The sequence below is a fragment of the Semicossyphus pulcher genome, unplaced genomic scaffold (genome assembly GCF_022749685.1).
Source record: "Semicossyphus pulcher isolate SPU_LCO1_2020_fin unplaced genomic scaffold, fSemPul1.0.p SCAF_2, whole genome shotgun sequence".
In the NCBI taxonomy this organism is placed as follows: domain Eukaryota; kingdom Metazoa; phylum Chordata; class Actinopteri; order Labriformes; family Labridae; genus Semicossyphus; species Semicossyphus pulcher.
The window spans coordinates 27,628,518-27,647,097 of record NW_027211693.1 but is presented as its reverse complement, the minus strand read 5'-3'; the positions used below and the strand labels follow the sequence as shown (position 1 = coordinate 27,647,097).

General features: G+C 40.6%; 2 protein-coding genes across 3 annotated transcripts; one reads left to right on the top strand and one right to left on the bottom strand.

Annotated features, from left to right (window-relative positions):
- Positions 1–9,908: 9,908 nt before the first annotated feature.
- sybl1 (synaptobrevin-like 1) lies at positions 9,909–13,744 on the bottom strand. Of its 2 annotated transcripts, none has more exons than XM_069670033.1 (8): positions 13,646–13,744; positions 13,032–13,209; positions 12,200–12,257; positions 11,949–12,086; positions 11,672–11,762; positions 11,307–11,374; positions 11,097–11,189; positions 9,909–10,702 (listed from the first exon to the last, which is right to left on the bottom strand). In XM_069670033.1, the coding sequence occupies exons 2-8, from the start codon at positions 13,175–13,177 to the stop codon at positions 10,637–10,639; spliced, it is 660 nt and encodes a 219-aa protein (XP_069526134.1). In that variant the 5' UTR covers positions 13,178–13,209; positions 13,646–13,744; the 3' UTR covers positions 9,909–10,636. The 2 variants fall into 2 exon arrangements, with proteins under 2 accessions (XP_069526134.1, XP_069526133.1); XM_069670032.1 differs by having other exon boundaries at positions 13,657–13,744.
- Positions 13,745–14,321: 577 nt separating this feature from the next.
- polr1d (RNA polymerase I and III subunit D) lies at positions 14,322–18,358 on the top strand. The gene is made up of 5 exons (XM_069670461.1): positions 14,322–14,430; positions 14,972–15,069; positions 15,295–15,371; positions 16,373–16,455; positions 18,047–18,358. The coding sequence occupies exons 1-5, from the start codon at positions 14,392–14,394 to the stop codon at positions 18,092–18,094; spliced, it is 345 nt and encodes a 114-aa protein (XP_069526562.1). The 5' UTR covers positions 14,322–14,391; the 3' UTR covers positions 18,095–18,358.
- The last annotated feature ends 222 nt before the right edge of the window (positions 18,359–18,580 follow it).

Sequence of the window (18,580 nt, the reverse complement as noted above, 5' to 3'; positions counted from 1 at the left end):
ACAGCAAAAATTGACATTTTAATCAACTACAAACTAACTAAAAAATGTAGAATCTTAAGCAGACTATGCATCCCCGTACAGTGTCCCCGTAACCAGTGCATGAGAAGGTTTCTGCTTTTTTACTGTACTCTGGGTGCTTGGTTGGCTTTTTTTCACATTAACACTACTGGTGAGCTCAAAACCTCCCTTTCCTTCCTCTCCTTTTTCCACTTGTGCAGATGGCTTCCCATCAGAGGAAGAGCCCCCCTCCTTTCCCAGGACTGCCCTTATTATGAGGAGCAATAGGGAAGAGACCGGAGGTGACATCTGTATGTAACACTGTCCCTGTGGAACATGCCTGAGCTCTTCTCAGGAAGACAGTCCATTATAACTGCTCAATGTCACCCTCTGATGGGGGGACTGCTTTACTACAGCAGTATGTCTAAGTGGAGAAGAGCAATGCAAATGCAGTAAGGTACAATCCGACGGGGATGCAGGACCCCTGCCAGAGAACAATAATTTGACACAAAATAAAGGATTTTATTTATTCTGTTAAAAAATGTCGTTAGGATTTAACGGTTGGGACTGCATCCATAAACTGTCAACTCTGTAGCATTCACTTATTATTTTACCCATCTTAAACTTAGAAAATGTAAATTTTTTCCCCATTAATTCATAGTAACAATAGTCTTTGAGTACTGCTGTACTTCATACAATTTCTCTGTCGAAGAGCTTTTCTTTTTACTTTTAATCCTTCGTGGTTTTGCGTCTTTCTGCTTCTCTCTTTTTCAGTCACAGTACAGAGGGTGATGATATATGTAACATGCACTTGATGACAAATGTAGCCTCCAGATTCTTTGCACAGAGCTGCCCCCATAGTAACAGTCTGTTATTCATAGCAAGGGTCTGCTATATGGACATAGCAGATAGCTCACAATTTGGTATTCAACAAAGCCATGTAATAAAAAAAACATAAAAACGCTAATTATAATTTGTATCTGAAATGTTAAGTACTTATTAAGGGATAGCATAAAGCTCAGTCAAAAAGTTTGTAATCTGAAAAGTTTCTTATAATATTATAACCCCACACAACCTATGGTGCTGCACTTGTTTCTTTATGGCATGTCAAGTACAGTTCCAAGATAACTTCTCTACTGTGGCTGTTTTAGTTACACACCATGTCAAACAGGCCTATTACATAATACCCTCTGTTTACACAACACAGGAAATTATTTGGAAATCTTTAGCTCTCTGCCTTGTTAGAAGCAGATCATCATTTTGAATAGTATAAAAGAAAAAGCAAGAATAGGTGGGAGGAGGGCCCATGTGGGCGGTGGTCATAAGAATTATGAGGGTGGTGAGGGGGTTGACTTACTGTCTATGTTTATTGAATGACATTGTCAGTCCAGCTCTCTCCTTTGTGAAACAATTAAAAGAAAAATTGAAACCTTTCTCAAAACTCCCCGCTGTGTGTTGAGTATTAGGCATTGCCCAGCTAATATGAGTCTTACCTGTACTGCTCTTCTGCTTGATTTGTGCTGTCTCTACAGCTTTGGAGGTCTTGCATTCATCCCTGCCCAGAGTTCCCTGCTTCTGCCTGGTTGACAGTACTGATGGTCTTGGACTGGCAGCTGGAGGTTGGGAGAGTGGTGCTCCTCTTGATTGTCTAGGAGATGGCCTTCCTCGAAATCTGTTTTTACTATCATCCAATGAAGCTCCTGGCGATTTGCTGGACTCCACCTGCAAAATGAACCATTTCTCACTCAATTTTTCCATCTCCATGAAAGTAATAGTAATTGGATGTAATGTGGCTTACGGAAAAAGTGAAAGAACATGAATACTACTTGAAAATAAGTATTTTTTTAAGATGCTGAGCTTGTAATTGTTCACATGTAAGACCAAACTCACCACCAGGCTGATCTTCTTAACCTCTCTTGTAGAGTTTTCAGCAGCTCTGCTTGTGGCCTCAGCTTGTACGACTCGTTTATTCTGGGAAGAGCAGTTCAGGTTCCTAGTTTTGGTGTGGCCGGGGTGGTTGTCAGCTTTGGGAATGGTTAAGCTAGTTGAGAATCTAAGTTGAGTTGTTCTTTTTTCCCTAGATGGCCAAGATGCCAATGATGAACTCTCTGATGAGCAACGAGGCCGTGTCTTGAGGCCAGGAGGATTGCCCTGACCTATTGCTGAGCCCGACCTGACCTCAATTTTTTTCAAGACGCCTTTCTTTGGAGTTGGTTTGGGAACTGTTTGGCCACTTCTGTCTGGGGATTTTTCCAAGGATGAGAAGCAGAATGTCTGGTTGCCAACATGCTCTGCTGTAGTGTCTGCCAATTGGCTTGAAGCTGCATGTTCAGAGCAGGCATCACTGCATTCGACTGCTGGAGGAAGTGTTTTTGTAGATGGGAGGTTGTAAGATGGTGATGCTCTGCTCTTGCCCCGTCCATCCACAGCACAATGCCCACTTAACTGTATCACTGCCGCGCCCAAATTAGCAGACCTTGTATTAACTTGTCGTACAGCATCATGGGCCAATTTGGCAGTGGTAGAGACAACTGCAGTTCTACTTCTTCCCTTGGCAGGACTGATCCTGATAGCTGCTCCTCTATGAGACTCGTTGGGTTTACTGTTCACATTTACTTGGGATTGTTGCTGCTGTGATGCATTACCTGGTATTGACATTTGATGCACATTTCTTGTTACAACTTTTGATTTTATGTTGCTGAAGTCTGACTTGGGAAACTTCCTTATTTCCCTTATCTTGACTTTGTTGGCTGAATTCAGTCCTGCAACCAAAGGTTGTTTAGGAGTTCCAGAGATTTTCTGCCGTTTCAGAGGGTGGAGGCCCGGGGTGACTGCTTTTCCAGTGCAGGGAGACTCTGAAAACGAAGGGAGGCTAGGTATCTTATTCCCAATGGTTTGTACTGGAGTAGAAGTTTGAATGTCCTTATCAATGTCTGGCATAGCTGAAAGAGTGGACACACAGGCCTTGCCATGTCCAGGTGTAAATGCTCCAGGTATAAGAAGCATCTCTGCTTCAGCACCTGGAAGCTGAGCCTCTTTTTTACAAACTGAAGGAGATGTTTCACAGACAAAGGTCATAAAAAACCCTCCTTCATTTTCACCTGGCAGGGCAATAGTAGAGTTGGATGTTGAAATATCATTTTCCTCAGCAGGGAGCTCTGCCTGAGTGAAAGTCATACCAAGACACGGGTGTCCTGTGTCCTTTACAACACTTTCTGTGAATTTTTCGCAAACATCTGGCAGAGTGGTTGACAGCAGGTTAGATTCAGCGGGCAATGTTGAATGGCCGGCAACTTGAGAGATTGATGACTCATCCAGGGAAGAGAGTATTGAGAGAGATTGGTCCTCTAGACAGAAACTGTTGCTCCTTATCACCATTTCACCAGAACTAAGGGAGCAGCAGTCATTCTCTGTGGATCCTCTACGGGAAGTCTCACATGAACCCAGTTGGCTTTCCCTCCCAGCAGAGTCTGGAGACATCACAGTTCTATCACTTCCATCCACTGTGTTCTTGTACGTCTCTAAACCCATCTCAAGGTTACTCATTCGACTCAAGTTTTCATTCCAGAAAGTCACACTGCCATTGACGGGGGTGGCAACAAAAGTTTGGTTCAGATTTGTGCAGAATGCCTTAGCTTGTGGTACGGTGGTGTCATAGGGGTTATCCATAGTGGGACCATCGCTAAGGCAGCTCTCCAGCATGTTGATGTCAGGGGAGCTATCGGCGTCTCTGTCACTCAAGTTGAAATTACTGCTGTTTGAGTCAGGTGACGGTGACAGTGACAAGATGCTGTAATGACTCTCAGGGGAGAGGTCCACTAGCAGGTCTCTGTGGGCCAAAGGAAAAGTGCACTCAACTTGGTCAGTGGACATGTTGAATGTCTTATTAGACATTTTGGAGTTCTCGTGGTATTTTGCCTAGTTGTCCCACATTCAGTTAGCATCCAGTTTGTTTAACGGGCACTGACATCTGTAAAGAGAATTACAAGGTCAAACATATTAACAACTTTGTAATTTCTCAGAATGGTAATTGTGACCTTTCAAAATGAGCACAGACTCGTGGCTAGGGAAGTAAATAGTAAGTATTAGCCAGTTTTAGCCATTGGCCATTGTAGCTGTAACAGTAGCTGGATACTTATGACTTATTCATGACATAGTTCAATGAAAAATGCAAAAGTCATCAGGATCATGTTTTGTGAACACTATAATGCAAGTCTGTCGTAATCATCTCACAGTTGTCTATACTCTTCTTAAGATGACATTTCAAGGCACAAAGATTAAAAAGGCTACTTTTACCATATTTTTTAAATATGGTAAAATAATAATGTGAGAAAGGACCCACAAATATGAGCCATGGTGAGAAGTACAGCAGTCGTAACTTTGTTGTGTTCTATTCATTGAAGCTGACTGGACTGCTAAACTTGCCATCCACTACTACAACAAAAGCAGCATTGTGGTATCCACCAGGGAGTAGCATATCAAGTCACCAACAGCCTGAAAATGTTGCCGTATGCCGACATTGTTGTGCTTATAAGAAAATTGAACACCTGAGGTAAACTTGGGATGAAAAATGACCAGTGTATACTAAAGTCTCAAAAAGTTAACATTGTACTGTTTCATCTGCCCCAGTTGTGACCACCCAAATATATCTCCTGATTGTTAGGAGAAAACTGTATGTAGCATGCTACATATAAGTTTAATAAGACAGAGGCTAGTTGAGGAGGGAGGGGCAGGATCAGCGAGGCTGAGTGACTCTCCCCAAGATACACGCAACAAAATGTAGTAAACAGGTTGGTTAAAAAAACAGAGCTCAGAGTTTTGCTGACTTACAGAGCATTGGACTTTAAAATTACTCAATCTAATGATAATCTAATTAAATTTAGCAAGACTGAAATGTAAAAAAATACAGCTATTAAAATGGTAATAATCTGTATCTGACTTTTGTTAAACAGCCATAGAAACAACACACCTTACTGCACACAATCTGAGCAATCAAATTAAATAACCTGCCTTAGCTAAATACTGTGCACATTGAACCTTGATAAGAACTACTCCTACAGAGCCACCGCCCACACAAAACACAATGCAGAACAGTGATTTTGCTGGTTTAAATGTGACAGGGCATTATATTGTTATGTAAAGTACAACTGCACCTAAAACAAACCATGATCCGACAATGCTTTTGTAATACTATAACCATAAAAACCAAGCCACAAGACAATAAACCATCATAAAAGAAAGATCACAGCAGAACATATACATGTTTACACAAGTCAATAACACTTACCTTTCACTTATAAAACAATCAACTATAATCTGAACAAACGATTCAATAATACTCCATTCAGTGGTAATGGTGAGGACGAAAATGCCACCACAGTCAGCTGTGTTGCCCACTGTATCAAGTCAGAGATCACTATGTTTTTGCATGTGCAGTTAGCTCATTTAACCCTCTAAGAGAGAATCCCATTACTGCTCTCCTTCAACAGCTAAATCCAGCCAACTGGGCAGGCAGAGGTGTGCAAGCCTTCTTCAGCCAGTCATGGCCACCGTCCAACAACTCCTCCCTCCCAGAGTTAAGAGTCAGCCAGACATCAGTAACATCACAGCCTGACTGAGGGTGTCCCATGTGCAGCCTGCGTTCTGTTTTTTCCTCCCCTCCCCGAGGTAACGTGACTAAGTCCAGCAGGCCGACTGCAGCAGTGGATCAGCAATCTCTCCAACCGGCCATTGTATCAGACACCATGAGTGACTTGGCTGCACACTGCCTCCAAGTGCAGGCATATCAAAGTCCAGCTAAGGACAGTACCCAGTGTTGATCTCCACTGCAAAGTTTGCAGAGGGAGCAAGTGAGATAGAAAGCAACATGTTACCTTATCCGTGCCGAGCCCTGTGCGGGGGAGTGGCCATGGCCTGCCAGGCTGAGTTGGCATTCACTGTTGCTTAGCAGCCAAAGTCCCTCTTTTATGAGGGAATGGATCAGGCGGTTTTTTAGTAAGGGATAAGTGAAAAGGGGAGCAGGGTGGCAGGAGGCCTACGTGCAGGAGAATGTTGCACTCTCAATTTTAAAGTGTACACCTGAAACAGAATTAACAGAAAAACTCACTTACTCTTAGACGGCAAAATACGTTACAATGTTGGTGGTAGATGATAACTTCTCCACAGTTGCAGTGTTACTGTCTGATGACATGGCCTCATATTTACTACAAAAAGCAAACAACAAACTGACACCTGATCCTGACTCTACAGTAGTGGTGTGACACCAGAGTCTAAGACCCCTAAGTCACATGCTATTTCTGCTTAATCTATACAAGGCCCCTGACCCTGGGAAGTAAAGTCTAAACTTAACTAGAGACAAGATGTAAATCATGCCACAGAGGCTTATTATATCCTCAGAGGTCTAAAAATTAGTCTTGAATCCTGTAAAATCTTATTTACTGGATATAGTTATGCAGTCAAAACATGTCAACATGCAGGAACACATATGTCCATTTTTAGCAGAATTTAGAAAAGCAGCTTTGAGCCTGCAGTTCAAGATTAAGACCACAGCGATTCACGTTGCAACTTGCACTGTTTACACTCTGGAAGTATAAACAATGATATTAATTACTGATGAGGCCATACGTAATACTCGATTGATCTTTAGAAAAAAATCCAAGACACAGCCTTCATATTGAGTCCATTATTTAAAACTGAAAGTGGTATCAACAGAACAATGCTTCTCTATTTCTTTAGCCCCTCAGGCACAGTGTTGAAATCCTCAAATGGCCTTTCCTTGCCTGTGTGGTGGCTGGACATATCAGTATCATCTAATGAGCAGTTATGAGTAGCAGGGACAGTCATCAAAAGCCCTGGCACAGAGCTGCCCCACACTGCAGCAGGGCAGCAGGTCAAGCTGGGGGGGATCCCACCCAGCATACCACAGGGACAACGCTGTCCTCTGTAAAGCACAAGGGAAGAAAACCACACCAACAGGCCTAGTTAGACGAATAGCAGGGCACTGTCTTTCAACAGACAGAATATTTAACAGTTTGTCCCAGCAAGACACAAATGAAAAGGCTTTCAAGACAAAGCAGCAGGCCAATGCCATCTTGTGAAAAACGATAGAGACTGAAGCATACGTCTCTGTGCAAATGTGAAATTGCTAGCTTTCCCTTCAGTTCACCTCACCTCATTTGTGATGCTTACACTGCATCACAAAAACTACATTAACGGGCATTACCAGATTGAGGATGACAACAACAAACAATCTCAGTATAAAGTTGTTTTAACTGTTTTTTTTTTAGACCAAAAGACTTTTTCCAAGACAAAGAATGAACCTTAAATCCCATCCTGAAATACTATGGCAGATATTCAACTATATTCTATAGTAACATTAGAGAACAGTATTTATCCAGTCACTATAGTCAGAGGTACTGAATACCTAAAGCCAAAATAACATGAATCAGCCCTGCTTCATGTATTTACAGGACCTCATTCCTCCCTGGCTCCTCTAACACACGAGGTCATTGGTATAACCTTTGTGATGAAAACAAATGGCAGGCCCCTTGCACCTGATTGACAGATTATCCCAGTGTGAGGCCTCCTCTAGCCAGTTAGCTCTATAATTAGATCAGGAGTAAACATAGTATGCAGCTAAATGGTTTAAGACGCGGACCTCTGAACCGCTTGAAGAGATTGAAGAATAAGCTAACATACTACTATGAGATAGTGAAAAATTGTACAGTTAAAACACAGTGAAGTTACTTAACTATTATTATTATTATTATTATTATGATTAGGGTTTGGTTGTAAACATTTATTTTAAAGGATGAAAAACAAATACGAAACCAACAGTGGTGGACATAAAACAAATCAACTTGTTGAGCTAATGCAAACTAGCTATTCGGCAAACGGACAGCAGTGCTAGGCGTAAACGTTAATTTCAGTTGACAGCCGTTTAGCTGGAACTTTCTGTTAATTCAAGTTTAAAATATATAAGTATAAGTGAGGTGACAGAAAACATCCACACCACCTGCCCAACAGTTACGACATAAAGTCGTTAATAAGAAGCACACGGTTAAATTTAATATCAAAAAGGTCAGCACAAGTTGGATTGATAGCTTGTACCTGTCACGGGAGCGAGCGCCGGCGGGAGCACGGGTCTGAGAAAGTACTAATGAGCAATTAGTTTCACCTGGTGTTGTGACGTTCGCGAACGATCCGATTCTTGTGAACGGCTCTTTGGTGCGAACGACGGGAACCGAGCATGGACGACATGACAGTTCCCTAAAAGTGAAGCCAAAACATTTCGAGCGCCCCCTGCTGACTGGCTGCAGTATGGGTCATAAAGCCCGCCTCCACCATGTTATCAGATGGGACATGAGTCTATAAAATAAATATAAAAATACATGCCAAATATATTTTTCTCAAACATGGTTTCTGTCATTAGAGTTAATTCTTATGCTGATTTAAATCCAAGTGTTCATTCTTCTGACAAGTTAATTTTTAATTAGTAATTTGATGCTATAAAAAGGATGATTGACAGCTCTGCTGACAAATCGGGCTCCTGAAGGTGATCTGTTCCGGATTAGCAGCGTAGACGAGGATAGTTGAGAGGAAATGTAACTAAAACAATCACTACAGTCATTGAAGTTCCCATACCTGTGAACGTCTGCTTCAGACCAAGACAAAGAAGCTGTTCTTCTGTTAAATACGCCGGCGTGCAGGATATTTGTCAGGTTTTTTTGGTACTTTAAGTTTGTGTTTTGGTTAGCGGAAGTGGCTACGGCCGCTCCACCCACCAATCTCTACTGCGCAACTCTGGCTCCAAATGAGGTCACCATCGCAAGATGCCAGCGCCTATCATGGCCGCTATTTTGGTGTCAATTTCATACAATGAGAGCAGATGGAGACATGTCGTCCATCTTTATATACAGTCATTGGAACCGAGTCGTAGGTGAGAGCCGTTCTTTTTATAGTTGTGCCCAAATTTCACTGCCTGCCCTAGATCCACTCCCCTTTATGCCGGATTACCAAAGGCAGCGTTTTTGAACTGCAACTCTGCTATACTAGGTCACAAGCAGCAGTAACATGTCACCACAACACAGTGAGCAACATCATTACCCTCCGCCAAGTTTGTTGCTTTTTTGTTGACATCTCTGTAATCATACAGAGTTGTATAAAAAATTCTTGGCAAATCAATGATGTTGATTAATTGTTCCTACATTATTCTGCTGTTTCCTTTAAAATTTTTAAAGTGCGGAATTTTAAATGTGCGTGTTGACACGGGAGAATATATTTCAGGCACATTCGCGAGTCCTACCACTCTTTTAACTCAGATAGTATGGCTCCGTTCCCTTCCGAGAGCCGAACGGAGCCATAAGATCCAACTCCCTTCAATGAGCCGAAACTCCCAGCACTATTAGTTTCTTCTGGCCTTTTTTCTTATTCAGGACAACCTGAACAAACCAATTTCCCACGGTGGGCAAAAAAACACAAGACAAAACTGACTGGTCATTCCGGAGGTCAGCTCATATTGTCCTGCTTCAGTGATGCAGAAGTGTTTGCATGAACTTTGACACAATGTGGTGAGTTGGAATCCCCTTGCAGCTTGCTTTCCATTTGAGAGACCAACCATTTCATACTATCAGATTTTATTATTTCAAATCTTAATGTACAATAATTAAATAATTACATGATTGTAATTCTTATGATGCCAGGAAGCAAATGTATGTACATTGTAAAAAGTGCATGGTGTTAACAGAAAGAACATATGAGCACACTTGGCAGACGTGTCACACATCGCAGAAGAGGAAAAAGGTGAAAGACTGCCTCCTCCTCACAAGTCAACAGGCGGGAGAGAGATCATTTCTTAATAATCAGGCTTCATTTAAAGGACCATTACATCTTTTGAATCAGTAATATCAATCAGATTTACAACATTTATTTGTATGATCATATCTGGTATTTTACAACATCCATTTTTATATACCTCTGTGCTTGGTGATAAAACATAATGATCATTTCTGTTTCTGAGCAAAAAGGGCCTATCTCATTCATAAGACACCATCAACACATACTGTATACTGCATCAGCTTAGTAAATCATTAGTTTGTTAAATATCAGAACCCAGAAACTGCATGGTAAGTCATTCTTGATGAATCTGTAACACACGGCCAACGCTTCCAAACTTACAGATCCCATGTGTCTCAGTTGACATCAAATCAAAAGCAAGACCAACAAATCACTCTTTGACCTCTTTGTGGTTAATTCCAGGTATCAGACTTAATGGATCAATTACATAGATAGGACAGTATCACAAACTGATACATCAGGCCGCTAAGTGCATGAGACAGGATGAATGTACCAGACTAATTTAGACAGGTTTATTGTTCCACATCAGTTTTAGGCCACATGGCTGCTGTCCATTAGTATGGGTATGAGGTGGGGCTCCCTTTTCAGAAGGCAAGTCATTGTGCACACTATGAAAGAAGGGGCTAGGAGGGAGGCAGGAGGAGGAGCAGCATGTGTCTTCTGGGGATGTAGAAGCTGGAAAAAAAGTTGTGTTTCCTTTTGGATCCATTGGCAAGCAGTTATACATGCGCTTCTCCCCCTCTTCCATTAATCCTTTAACTCTTTTATCCCCACTCTGCTCTTATTACTTGACACAAGAGGGCCAGCTGAGGCCTCCACAAGCAGCTGAGACGATAATGTAAAGGACCACCTGGAAAGAGCACAGAAACAAAGTTCACTTACTGCAGCACTGTTAGAAAATCACACAGTGAGGCACATCGTTTTAACACACACAAGAAATTCCTTCAGTCAATGTCTAACGATGCTGAAGAGGCCTTTTAGGAAAGATTTATGCAGCAATATGTTATAATATGTCAAGTAAACTACTGGAGTTTCACAGGACTGATGTTCCTCTTCATAGCTGAAACTCAAAGCATTAGTGGCGAAGTGATTTTAAACAAAGAAAAGCAGTCTTTGCGACAAAGGGCATAATCTAATCACAGATACAGCCAAAGTAATGGCTCACAAAATTAGCTAAAGAACAATTACAAGGCATCCTCCTATTTACCAACACTTCACCAATTACCATTTTCATCCATACTTACCAGGCACACCAGCACAATGAGGAAAGTCAGCTTGAGGTTCTTCATACACATGGCTCGTGCCAGGTTACGACTTGTGGTCTTAAATGTGACAGACTAAACGGAGGTAGAGATAAATCAGTAGCTTGCCAGATTACTGTTAATTATACATTTCTATACTGCTAAATACCAAGCATCAAATAACAAGCAGAGTGAATGGTTGAATGATCTCACCGAATCAACTAGATTTTCTGTCTTGTCAATCAGTAACTCCAGCTTCTCTCCTCTCTGAGCAACCAAGTCTGTCAAGACACAAAGAGAGTGAAAGTGACCTTCTGAGATGCAAAAAGGACATACAGAACAAGATTCCCACATGGCATTAAAGACAGCTATCCTCCAGTTTTTTTTTGAAGTTTATGTTACATTTACAGCCAACAAATACCACAGCTTCATTGGCACAACGTAATGAAAAGGTCACTGATGGAACCCCAACACGCTGCATTCATTTAATTCCACTACATTTCTGATCACATTGATATTTATTTGCGTTAATATCTTCACATCAAAAAGAGAAACGTGGAAACTTATGACGAGCTCACCTATGTTGCGGACCATAATGCCCTTCAGGTCATCCACTTGCATCTGAGTCTCAGTAACACGATCAGATCCTCGAGGGTCTGAGTGGTGTTTCTACAAAAAGACATGAAAAACGAGAAAGATTGGGGGGAAAAGGGAAATGAAAATACCGATTTTAAGTGTATAGTGTGATAACGTGTGTGTGTATATGTGTTACATTTTATAAATAGGTTAAAAAAAAAGTCACAGAGCCCTTAAATGCAAATCTGCTTAGTATGCTCGGGCTCTTATCATACTCACCATCTGAGCTGCCAGTGTGGAGGAGAACTCACTGTTCATGGCGTAAGGCAGGGCTGTTTGTGCTCGGGACCCGTACGTTGTCTGGAAGCGTTTCTTGACTTCACTGAGGAAGCTGAATGCACGAGACCTCTCAAAGTCCTTTAGTACAAAAAAAAGTGAAATATAAAAGTTATCAAAAGGTACCTTAAATGTCTATCACTCAACCTTCAACACAAATCAATAAAATATATTGTAGCAATTTGTTTACTTACATCATCAGTAATACACAGGTATATGATTCTGTCATGGCAGATGTAATGAAAGAGATAGCTTAAAAAGAAAAAGAAAAAAAATGTTGTAATAACAAATATACAGTTGAAAGCAAACAGGTTTATAGAGCACACTACATGCACTGTAAATGTCTAAGGAAACATTAACTAAAAGTAGAAAGTAGTAAATGGGCTGTAACTTTAAATAACACTGGTATTCTCCTCTCACTTCTATACTGCCAAGATGTTTGTGCCTTTGTGGCATGTGACACCATTTACGGTTTATGGTTACAGTTTTATGGTTGCAGTGTCCGCTTAAAAATCCTCTCGAAGGTTTCACAACTGTGTGAACGTACATGAAAAAGACCCTACTGAAAGTAGTATCAAGTAGAGGTATAGAGGGTGTTTATTGGATCAATTCCTATCTGCCTAAATAAATTGCCTAACTCAAGTAGCTGTTGAAGCTGTATTTTTCAAGTAAACTTGACCTAAACTGATTTCTATTATGGCTAAAATTATGTCACCTCATTTGGGAGATGTAATTGGAAATCAGAAGATCTCACCAACATGCATTTAAGGTGGTAATTTTTCTGAATCACACATATGCATTTGAACACATTTCAATTTCCTGCCTTTATTTGATGACAAGTTTATACAAGTTTAGGCATTTGTTTAGTTATTTTTGTATGCCAACACATCCTCAATTGTTTATATTAGTAGAAAGTTAACTTTCCTGAACTTGGAGGTTCATGTAGTTATAGCATGATTCTGTTTGTGTGTGTGTGTGTGTGTGTGTGTGTGTGTGTGTGTGTGTGTGTGTGTGTGCAAGTCTTACCTGCCGTGGCTGTAGGTCAATTTGTTATTTTCTGATGGGATTTTGGCTAATATCTGTTCAGTCACTTCCAGAAAGTTGCCGCCACACCATGCATGCTTCGCCAGGATGGTGGTTCCACGAGCCACCACAGCAAACAGAATTGCCATAGCAACGGCAGAGGTTTCAGCTCTTTTACTCGCTGAGAACACACGAACAAAAACAGCGAGATGTTACTGCCAGAGCAAGACACAAGCACAATGGGCTGGGGGAAAGAGGAAACTGCTTGACAGAGAATGATTCTGAAGAAACATTTGAGAGAGGCGTTACACTCAGGGCGACATGAACCAGAGGAAACTGTGTGTTTAAATGTCTTTAACTAGTACTTGGACAAAGTGTAAGCATAGTAGCTCCTAAGCTAATCAGTAAATTGACCTCATGATCCAGTTGTCACGAGACATGAAAAGAAAGCCAGATTAACGATGGCTGTAAAACAACAGGCTAGCTAGGTTGGCTAATATTGTTATTAACCAATGTTCACAACAACGATGGATAACGTTAACGCTAACATTTTATCGCAATAACGTCTATCATCTATAGATACAAAGGTAACACAATTTACAATGATAAATAATTACTTTTCAAATACCTCGATGTGTCAGCGCTGTTCAAAGTAGCTCATTTGGCACAAATTCCAACATCTAAATAGATTCCCTCTGCTAGCAAGCTAGCTAATCCTTTTCGAGTGACTTCTGCTTTGCATATCATACAGACCGGAAGGGAATTCACTTTCCTGCTAGGTAATGTAGTTTATATAACATTCCCTGGCATACGTTACTCTTGTGTTATGTTATTATTGAACTACATTTTTTAAACTTCCTGTTATGCAGTGTTATCGTCACATGTTTTCATACCTACGTCATGATATGGCGACGGATCTAACACAGGGTTTGTTTCGCCCCTGTGATAGTCTTACAGGCAATTAAAGTGACGTTGAAAGGGATGCTGAAGACTCCATAGACTATTATTAGAAGGTTTTTAATAAAAAAAAATAGAGCAACTGAAGCGTGTCAGTCAGTAAGTTTATGGAAATCATTCAGATGCTAGACTGGACCTCATAACTGGTCTATCTGCCAAATAGTTATTCTGTTACACCATTGAACATACAACCAACATAGTGTTTTGTAACTAAAAGAAAATGCTGCGAGTACTATAGCGATCAGAAATGTCCAGCACTGAAAGTCAGAGCCTGAAGTATTAATTATTGTCAAACAGGCTTTATTTTTTTTGACAGGGCAAAGGGCTGATCCTCCTCGCCTGTCAGGCATGACTCAAGAAAAAATCCTCCATTCCACTTCTGAATGACAGAAGCGGAATGTGAAGCATGGCCGGGGAAGGCGAAAAGAAACCAGTGCTGGAAATGGTTAGTATCAAAATGCTTTGCGTTTTTATACGGTATAGAGCTGTATAGCTATGCCATTGATAACGTCTATTTGTTAGGAAAATATTCAACTAAAGAAGGAAATGGCAACATTTCGACAGTTTCTTAACTCCTCACGTGGGTAACTTAGCTGCAGAAGCTAACAAAATATTAACTTATAGTGAAACCCAGTCTTCATGAAAAGGTGTTGTCTTTATTGCAGCTTCAGTCATAGACTTATTATACGTGGTTTTATGTAAAGCTAGGGTACCTAAAACGATATTCACTTTACCGACTTTTAAGTTGCTTTGTTCAAAAGCTACTGTACAAACCTGACTCGGGGTTTGTCCACTGGGAGGCAGCATCATGAAACAGAACCGATTAACCTCAGTGCTGTTCAATATGCAACACCGTACACACACACACACACACACACACACACACTCATACGCTCATTTACTTATCTTTAGTAAGGGAGGGAAAGTCTCTGTGAAGAGTAGATTGCATGTGCGATGTCTTAATCAGTTCTTGTATTGTGTTTTAGGTCCAGGCTGATGGTGCTGATGAAGGCTGTGTGACATTTGTGCTGCATGATGAAGATCATACGCTGGGCAACTCCCTCAGATATATGATTATGAAGACGTCAGTGTTATGTTTTTCTTTTTATTAATGACATTATTCTTACTATTTTAATGACCATGTGCAATAAGGCCTCTAAGTCCTAAGTTAATTCAGTTCAGTGTTTTTCTTCTTAGTCGCTCAATGTCCGCTGTGATGAGTTGAGATTGGAAACATTTTAATAATACTAAAACATCTCCACCCATTTTAAGCAAAACATTGATGATAATCTCAAATGTTTTTCCTCAGTGTGGATGTGGAGTTTTGTGGCTACACCATCACCCATCCTTCTGAGAGCAAGATCAACTTTCGCATTCAGACACGAGGTGAGAGATGCCCTTTAACTCCCATCAGTTCATCTTTTTTTTCTTCTTGCATTCCAGGTTCATTTATTCATGCGTTCATGCAGTGGACAGATAGAGAGTAAATATATTTGGGCTACATTTCAGAGTAAACATGTTGATGGAAGTCTGGTGCATTCAATTTGCCCACTAAGCCAAACAAGTAAAGCTGGTGACTTTAAGTGACCCACTTGCACATGCATCCTCTCTTGTTGTGTTCACGGAGAACTCTGACCCCTTGCCAAGTCACATAAAAATAATGTCATCAGCTCTGCACAACTTGCCGTCCTACAACTGCAGCTCCATCACATCAAAGACGGCGAAAACAACTTGTCTTTTGTTGTTTAAACTACATTTTGGAACGCCTGAAGGTTTTTGTTGTAGATTTATTTCAGCAAGTCACAATTACCTTTGAGGCAGTATGAAAAACCATCGTGTTCTCAGATAGTCAGCTGTATTTGTTTGTAGTTTGTATTTGTGCCATGACCACAGTAACAACTCTTCTCAGTTTTTTAACTATGAGAAATGTCACATCTCTCCAAGGCTGAGGACAAAATATTCTGGGAAAGATTTCAGCTTAGCTTTCTCTTAGCACAAAGCAAATTGCATACTAGAGCTTAAACTTGAATGTGTATTCGTGGCGGTTCAATGTTGTTTATAAATGAAGATAAAATTTACTGTCCTTTGGGGCATTGCACGCTCATGTGTGATTTGCAGATGTCATTTGTTTTGATTAGTGAGTGAGAGAAAATGATCCCATGATATAAATTAAATGTACGCGAGACGTTTGATTTAAACGGATCAGAATTCTGAACAGCATTGCGCTCTTACTTGGTCTCTAGTAACTCTGGCTTTCATTACTTGATAATGTGCATCAGTGAATGAAAAAAAAAGTGTGTTCATCGTTGGCCTAGTCGGCCGTTTTGGGAGCAGAATGGAAACTAATAACTCTGAAGTGTAACTACAGAGGTACATGTCTGTTTCAGGGGGACTTCCCGCCACAGAGCCGCTGCGAAGGGGCCTGAATGAGCTCAATGATGTTTGTCAACATGTTCTCAACACCTTTCAGGTAAGCATGTGTGACGGCTTGTTTCACTCATCTCAAAAATTGGCCAGTAGTGGTTCAATATTGATCTCTGTCTTAGCTTTTCCTTCAGTTAAAATCATCAACTTTTAAAATCCACTTGCTGCTGACAGGAGCTTTAAATTGTGTATGTAGTTTACCATGTATGTACCCCATGCCTCTATTTTAAAGGGATAGATCAGTTCTTTTGAAGTGGGGTTGTATGAGGTACTTGTCAGTGGTGAGTGTACCACTTACAGTAGTTAACAGTCAGCACAGCCTAAGCTAAGCACTGCTGCAGACAGGGCCAAGAGTACCACATACTTTAGCCACTTAAAAGAGTCCTACATATAAAAAAAACACCCAGTTTAAGTGTACGCTGTATTATGTTTTTTTGTCACCACTTCCACTTGGAAGTCGTCAGACAGCCACTTTCCCTCTGCACTATCTACCTACGCATGCAGTGCACCAGATCAGCGTTTAGTAGACGAGACAACAAACAAAAGAAAATACAACATTATTGAAACGAAATGCTGTTAACGGTGGGGAGTATTTTAAGTATTTTGTATTAAAATCCCCCCCCCCAAAAAATCTTCAAGTAATGTAGTCCAATGTGGTTTTTGCCATTTTTATATCATAAGTATTACCATTCTTTAGTGTTTTATCTCTGGACAAATATTGAGTCAATATGACCACCTGGAAATCAACAGTTTTCATTTATTTAAAGTGTTTCAGTAATAAAAGTGCTCCAGTATGTTTTCCAGTGTAGAACTGTTAAGAAACAATTGTTGTAATTTGGCCTCATGAAGACGCATGGAGAGACTGAAGGACCAGTGACACCACAAACTAAAACATTCTTAGCTCCCACAAGGTTAGGTGTGGAAGTCTGGAATCTTCTACAGATGTGGCTGACGACATGTAGAAAGCATGTGGTGATTTACATAAAAGCATGTCCTCGTCCTGTTCATTAAATAGGACTTATTACATACTACGCCAGACCAACATTGAGCTGATATACTTAAGGTTGTGTTTAAGCCACCTGCTAAGAAAGCATTTAGAAACTGGTTGTAACCCTTAAAATGAAGCCTTATAAGAGCATTTTTGCCTCACAGTTCTTTTATAAGCTTTGCCATTTGCGAATGCCTAGAGGATGATTATTCTAAAATGAGGTTTGGTGTTAAATCAGAACATGTGTGAACAAGTTAGTCTCAGTGTTCCATTTATGTTCATTGAATAAGGTTCAAGTGGAACGCATTCAAACCCAAATTTGACAGAAAATTCACAAGCTCACATTTTCTGTTGACTCACCAACAGTAGAAGGGCGGAAAGCTCGAGCAGTGAGCAGTGAGTGTCATCTGTCATGCTCCTTTGTCAGCTGTTAGCACCTTCTGCCTTACTGAAGGGTCGCATATCTCCTGACTTAGAAAAGCAAGCAACCATAATTTCCTCACATGGGAGGAAATTATTTTCATGTGTGATACAGGAAGAACCTCATATTCTCTGCTTGGCTCAGTGTATAAGCACCATGCTGAAAGGTAAATCACTCCTCACGCTGTTACAGCTCAACTTCTGACTGTATTCTTTTATTTTGTTCCAGGCCAGAGTTAGTGAATTCAAAGACGGGCAGGAGCAACCCATGGAATAAAGACGTGTGTGAGAAGAAGCTGTCAAGACGCAGTTTCTGAAAACAAACTGTAAAATATGTTACATGGAGTTTCCCCTTTTTATATATCTACTAGTTCGAGTAAGGTTTGATCATGTCCCATTCAGATGTTTGTACAGTTTCTTTTTTGTATCATGTTGAATCGATGTATCATAAATGTGTATGGCGAACGCGTATCAGTCCTGCGTTGATCATTCCCAAATTTTTGGAATGATAAATAAAAGACATTTAACTTGGCCAACAAGACTTTAATTTTCTTTCCTTCTTTTTAATTTAATGGAAAGGCTTCTGGAGAATACATAAAGACATTATTACCATCACAACTCGTATAATATTCTTTGAAGGATGTCCAAATCTAAAGACTCTCAGACAGCAAATTGCTCTCATCTGCGTTTTGAAGCCGTGTTTGGAGAGTGAAGGAAGAAGTGTAATCTAGAAAGTCCTTATTAGCGGAGGAATGTGGTGTGA

What these genes read in the sequence shown, in the direction of transcription:
- sybl1 (XM_069670033.1), bottom strand. Translation starts at nt 13,177, where the DNA reads ATGGCAATTCTGTTTGCTGTGGTGGCTCGTGGAACCACCATCCTGGCG. An exon ending in CATTATGGTCCGCAACATAG is followed by an intron (nt 11,375 to 11,671) that starts GTGAGCTCGTCA and finishes GTGTCTTGACAG; the next exon opens with ACTTGGTTGCTCAGAGAGGA. An exon ending in TCATTGTGCTGGTGTGCCTG is followed by an intron (nt 10,703 to 11,096) that starts GTAAGTATGGAT and finishes TGCTCTTTCCAG; the next exon opens with GTGGTCCTTTACATTATCGT.
- polr1d (XM_069670461.1), top strand. Translation starts at nt 14,392, where the DNA reads ATGGCCGGGGAAGGCGAAAAGAAACCAGTGCTGGAAATG. An exon ending in AGATATATGATTATGAAGAC is followed by an intron (nt 15,070 to 15,294) that starts GTCAGTGTTATG and finishes GTTTTTCCTCAG; the next exon opens with TGTGGATGTGGAGTTTTGTG. An exon ending in ATGTTCTCAACACCTTTCAG is followed by an intron (nt 16,456 to 18,046) that starts GTAAGCATGTGT and finishes ATTTTGTTCCAG; the next exon opens with GCCAGAGTTAGTGAATTCAA.